Source organism: Mustela nigripes, chromosome 1 (genome assembly GCF_022355385.1).
Source record: "Mustela nigripes isolate SB6536 chromosome 1, MUSNIG.SB6536, whole genome shotgun sequence".
In the NCBI taxonomy this organism is placed as follows: domain Eukaryota; kingdom Metazoa; phylum Chordata; class Mammalia; order Carnivora; family Mustelidae; genus Mustela; species Mustela nigripes.
In genome coordinates, this window is record NC_081557.1 from 50,276,631 (window position 1) to 50,282,963 (window position 6,333).

The 6,333-nt window shown below is 43.2% G+C and overlaps 1 protein-coding gene across 1 annotated transcript; it reads right to left on the minus strand.

The window, feature by feature from the left end:
* Positions 1–851: 851 nt before the first annotated feature.
* LIPT2 (lipoyl(octanoyl) transferase 2) lies at positions 852–3,046 on the minus strand. The gene is made up of 2 exons (XM_059410708.1): positions 2,349–3,046; positions 852–1,807 (listed from the first exon to the last, which is right to left on the minus strand). The coding sequence occupies exons 1-2, from the start codon at positions 2,812–2,814 to the stop codon at positions 1,578–1,580; spliced, it is 696 nt and encodes a 231-aa protein (XP_059266691.1). The 5' UTR covers positions 2,815–3,046; the 3' UTR covers positions 852–1,577.
* Between the last annotated feature and the right edge of the window lie 3,287 nt (positions 3,047–6,333).

Here is a 6,333-nt window from a genome sequence, read left to right on the forward strand (position 1 = left end):
CTCGCCTTTCTTCTAGAAGCCAATGGGGCCACAGGACCCTGGAAGCTCAGAACTTTGGATACATTACCTAAAGCTGCACTTTGCAGTGTGGTAGCCACTGGCCACATGTGGCTACTGAACTTCTGAAGTGTGAAAATTCCAAAATGAGATGAGCTACAAGGAAAATATACACTGAATATCTAGATATGGCATGGAGAAAAGGAATGTAAAACATTTTTATATTAGGTTAATTACAGTGTTATTAATGTCAACCTGTTTATTTTTCCTTTTTTGATGTGGCTACTGTAAAAGCAAAATTACAGTGCGGCTCATGTTGTATTCCTATTGGACAGTGCTTATATAGGGGAAACTGAAGACCAGAGAGGTAAATGACTTGCCCAAAGAGCTGGGACTGCAGCCTGGGTCACCTGACTTTCATCCAAGGATCTTTCCACGGTAACTGCCTATGTTGGCCAGTTTCGAAGATGGTCCCTGATGATCTTCACTTTCCCTCACCCTGTGTAGTCCCTTTCACACTGAGTCGGGTTTCTTCAATTGGAAAATGTAGGAATTACTGTGTAACTTCCAAGACTCTGTTAAAAGACTTTGTGGCTTCCACCTTATCTCTTCTGGCATCAGTTGCTCTGGGGGAACAAGTAGCTCTATGGGGTGGCCCACATGGTGAGGAACACAGGCTTTGTCATCAACCAGTACCAATGAGGCAGAGCGAACCATCTTAGAAACAGATCCTCTATTCCCAGTCAAACCTTCAGACGACAGTTGATCCTGCAGACATCTTACCTACACCTCATGAGAGATCTCAACCCAGAAATCACCCAGCTAAGCTTTTCCCAAATTCCTGACCCACAGAATATATGAGATAATGTTTATTGCTTTAAGTCATTAAGTTTTGGGGTGATTTGTTACATAGCAATGAGTAGTTAATACACAGCCTTATAAATTTAGAGATCTCACTTAAAGAAAACTTACTTCTACCTTTGGCATTTGTACAGTGTGAGAAATTATTCTTGTCTTTTCCTGGCCTCTGGTCTGGCTCAGGTTACCTAACTAAAAATAGCTATCAAGCTTGGCAATCCAATGCAGGAAGTCAAGATCCCATTTTATTCTTTAAAGATTCCTTTCCCTTTTCCTTTTATTGCAGAAAGCTCCCCACCATATCACTTTCACCTGGGCTATCTAGAGATATGATTCCCCACAAAATCAAAGGAACCAGAGCCCAGAATCACCAAATAAAATGCAATATTTAGAAAGTGATAAATACTTGAAAACTGATTCTCTATATCTGAGTTTCTCTAAGCTGAGAAAATGCGGGGTGAATAGTAGTGCTAATGTCTTCTATTTATACATCATGTGTTGCTTTTCATAATGCTTTCGCATCTACCATATCTGAGGTAGGTGAGAAGATATAAATAAGCCAGCAGACATAGGGAAACAATGGCTAAGAGCTCATACTTCGCTCATAGTCTCATGGTGAATGAATGACAGGGCCAACTCTAGAATCTGGGTTTCAGTGACTACCAAGTCAGTCTGGGTGCTTTTCAAGCAGGACCTCCCAGCTGTGATAACATGAACACTCATCAGTTGGAGCTGTTTTCTGAGATCAACGTGCACTTGTAGGTCTCTTTAAAGGCGTCAAGGAAAGGTGGTATTACTTCATCCACAGTGACATGCCTTTGGAGCTCCTCACTCAGAGAGGTGACACCTGTCCCAACCAGCCCGCAGGGGACAATGTGATCAAACCACACAAGGTCTGTAGAACAGTTCAGAGCCAGGCCGTGGGATGTGATGTGCCTTCCACAGCGGACTCCTGCAAGACAAGAAAAAGGGTCTCAGAGTAGATACCCTTCCCAGGCTTCAGGATCCCCCTCAGTCTGATGAAGGAATTGGACTCCATCACTGGTTTTCCAGCTTTGTTTCTGAGCCACCCAAGAGCTTGGGCATAGATGGGGGGGGGGGGGGGCGGGGCGGGGGGGGGGTGTGTGGCTCCACAGCTCCTGCACTTATTGTGGAGATTCCAGAAAATATCTTTTAACAGAGATTCTGCTGCTTTAAAATTTTTTTTTTTTTTTTGTGAAGATTACTAAACTCCATTATCGTCCAGGCATTGTGACTCATTGGAAGTAACCTGGCAATTCACTTCTCGAAAAGATGAATGTTGGATGAGATAACCAGTGAGGGCCCTCCTGAAGGCTGCGAATATGAGATCAGTGAGAAGGTTTAGAACATCAAACGCAGCTGGTAGTTCTCATTCAAAGCCCGCGCCAGATACACTTCCGCCCAGCCCAAGTTTGCTCTCCTCTCCATTGGTCCAGTCCCACCAAGCCCCGCCCCCGGCCCGCCGCACTAACCTATTGCGCAGATCTTGCGCTCCCCGAGCCAAACGCCGGTGTAGGGTGGAGGCCGGGCGCGGGCGCCCCGCAAGTTCTGGAGCTCGCACAGGCGCACGGCGCACCCCTCCAGCGCCGCTACGTGGGTGCGCAGGCGCAGGCCCAGGCGTCTTAGGTCTAGGACTGGGTGGCAGAGCAGCTGGCCTGGGCCATGGAAGGTGGCCAGGCCGCCGCGGCCTGTGGTGCGTACCTCGGCGCCCAAAGCCCGCAGCCGCGTCGTCTCCTCCGGCGTGAGGCCGCCGCGCAGCCCGGACGTGTACACGGGCCCCGCGGGCTCGCAGAGCAGGAGTGCGCCCGCCTCAGTCCCTGAGAGGGCCTCAGTGCCTGGCTCGGCCTGCAGCCGCCGCAACCAGCGCTCCTGCAGGGCCAGCAGCTCGTTGTAGGGTAGCCGGCCCAGCAGCACCAGGCGTACCGCCGGCTGCCGCATAGCTTCAGCGGGGGAATCTTCGAGGTTCCGCCCCCAGCCTGGGCTGGAAGCGTGACAGAAGGGGCGGGGACTCAGAGGCACGTCCCCAGTGGCCTCTCCTAAGCGCTGGTCGCAGGCTTTCGATTGTCGGCCCAAGACCCAGTATCAGGTGTGACTCTTCCACTCATTCAACAACCAGTGGGCGCTTGATATAGTTAGTGGTGCACAGTGTATGGCGGAAAAAGTCTGTGCTGGGAAGCTTACAGTCTAATTGGAGACAATAAGCAAGTATTAAAGCGTTAAATAAATAAGGTTATCTCACATACTGAAAACTGTTAGGAAAAGAATATAAAATAGGATAATGTGTGTCCTGGATGGAATTACCCGAGGAAGAGAGCGAAAAGGAGGTGAACGTGCAGAAAGTTTATGATGGGAAGCTCTAAGAGTGATGGAACCAAGATTCGCAGCGGGAGAAGTTAACCTGAAACAGTCGCTGTAGAGGCCTCAACCTGTCTCAAAGAATGCTCTGAACCGGGGATGACCTTTAAGAGTTATTCCGAATTAAAGAACAAGGCCCAGAAGTTTTTATTCCTATCACTGAGCTGTGATTGAGGCTCTATCTGTAACTCTCGGCAAGGCAACTTCTTCTATGGAAGGCAATTCCCACAGAAGAATTAGGAGCCAGAAGCAGCCTACTCTCAGAAGCAGGGGGAATGACTGGCTGGGTCCTGAGGGTGGATCTGGACCACAGTATCCATTCTGTTATTTCAGATTGTCATTCAAATAAATTGAACTAATTCAATAAACTTCCACTGAGTACCAACTTTGTTAGGCCTATTTCCAGGTGAAGAGGATACATAAGGCTATCCCACTCCTTAGTTCTAATAGCATAAACAACTTGGTTATTAGATCCTCAATCTGTCCTCTGAATTTATCTTCCAAGCTAAAGGCAAGGATTTTCAATTGAAAAGAAAGAAAAACGAAAATAAGAAAGGAAAGTGTAGACAATAATATAACAAATTATTGTTTACGCATCATTGAGCCTTGTCAAATTTTGCTACTTTACTATTTTTGCTTAGGTCTTTTTTAATTTTAGAAAACTAGTAACTTCCCTCCCTTAGGTATCTGAAAGACATTTCTTAATATAGACGTAGAAATCCTAAGCAAATATTAGCAAATTGAATCTAGCAATGTATAAAAGAATTAATACATCACGATGAAGTAATGTTCATCCCAGGAATTCAAGATTGATTTAACATTATAAAATCAAATAATATAATTTGAAAAACCATATGATTATTTTCAGTAGGTGCAAAAAAAGCAGTTGGCAAAAATCAACACCCACCCTGACTAAAACTCCCCGCAAACTGGAACAAACTAGGAAGAGAAGAGAAATCCCCCAGTCTAATGAAGGGTATTGCATCATTCAGGGTTCAGACAAGAGAGAAACCACAAAGGTAACATCTTAATTAATTTTGTTTATTTTGAAAAAATTGTAGACTCACATACAGTTGTAAGGAATAATACAGAGAGATCTTCTTTACCCTTTACCCAGTTTTCCCTAATGGTAATGTCTTGCCAATGTCACAATTAGGATATTGACATTGATATAGTCAGGATACAGAACATTTCTTTTTTTTTTTTTTAGATTTTATTTATTTGACTGACAGAGATCACAAGTAGGCAGAGAGGCAGGCAGAGCAAGAGATTGGGGGAAGCAGGCTCCCCGCTGAGCAGAGATTCTAATGCGGGCCTCAATCCCAGGACCCTGGGATCATGACCTGAGCCGAAGGCAGAGGCTTTAACCCATTGAGCCATCCAGGCGCCCCACAGAACATTTCTATCACCACATGGATCCCTCATGTTCTTCTTTTATATCCACCGCCACCCCCATGGAAATACAAATCTGTGTTATATAAATGGAATGACACAATGTGTAAACTTTTGGAATTCACTTTTTTTCCCTTAGCATTATTTTCTGGAGACTCATCCAGAAGGTTGCATGTAACAATAGTCTGTTTCTTTTTTTTGATGAGTAGTATTCCATAGTTAGGATGGAACACATTTTGTTTATCTATTCTCCCACTGATAAATAGCTAGATTATTTCCAGTTTTCAGAGAACCTGAATAAAACTGCTACAGATAGGGCGCCTGGGTGGCTCAGTGGGTTAAGCCGCTGCCTTGGGCTCAGGTCATGATCTCAGAGTCCTGGGATCGAGGCCCGCATCAGGCTCTCTGCTCAGCAGGGAGCCTGCTTCCCTCTCTCTCTCTCTCTGCCTGCCTCTCTGTCTACTTGTGATCTCTCTCTGTCAAATAAATAAAATCTTAAAAAAAAAAAAACTGCTACAGATATTTGTATACAGGGTATTTCTGTGTGACCATAGGTTTTCATTTATCTGGAATAAATGCTGAGGAGTACAATTGCTGGGATTTATGGTGCTTGCATGTTTCATTTTTTAGAAAAACTGCTCTCCAGAGTAGTTGTCCCATTTTCATTCCTACCAGCAATATATCTATGAGTGATTTAATTTCTCTACATCTTTGTCAGCATTTGACATTGTCATCATTTTTTAAAGACATTCTAGTAGTAGTATTTTGTTGTGATTTTAATTTATATTTCCCTAATGGCTGATGATGTTGAACATTTTTACTGGGCTTATTTTCAACCTGAATATCCTCTTCAGTAAAAAGTCTGTTCATGTATTTTGCCCGTTTTCTAATTGTGGTTTTTTAATGTTTAGTTTTTAGAATTCTTTATATATTCTCAGTTCTAGTCCTTTGTCAGATACATGGTTTGTAAATAATTCTGCCCAATCTGTGGCTTGTTTTTTCATCCTCTTAATATCTTTTGAAGAGCAAATGTTTGCAACTGTGATAAAGTCCAATTTATCTACTTTTCCTTTAATGGATCAAGATTTTGGTCTAAAAAGTCTTTGCCTAGCCCTACATCCTGGGGAGTTTCTCCTGTGTTTTTCCCTATGTTTGGAAACTTTGGTCATGCTTTTTTTTTTTTGAGTTTTTTTGTTTGTTTGTTTGTTTTTTGCCTGTGGATATCCTATTGCTCCACCACCATTTGTTCAAAAGCCTATGTTTCCTCCATTTAATTGTTCTCACACCTTTGTCAAAAACCAGCTGGGCATAAATCCCTAGCAGACACCAACAGCGCTTTTTACAGAACTAGAACAAATAATCCTAAACTTTGTATGAAACCACAAAAGACCACAAATAGCTAAAGCAATCTTGAAAAAGAAAAACAAAACTGGAGCTATCACAGTCTTGGATATCTAGATATACTACAAAGCTGTAGCAATCAAACTAGTATGGTAATGCACAAAAATAGACAGATCAACAGAACATAACTGAAAACTCAGAAGTAAACCCTTGGTTATATGAAAAATTAATCTATGACAAAGGAGGCAAGAACATGCAATGGGAAAAAGACAGTCTCTTCAACAAATGGTGTTGGGAAAACTGGTTAGCTACATGCAAAAGAATGAAACTGCACCACTTTCTTACACTGTACACAAATATAAACTCTAT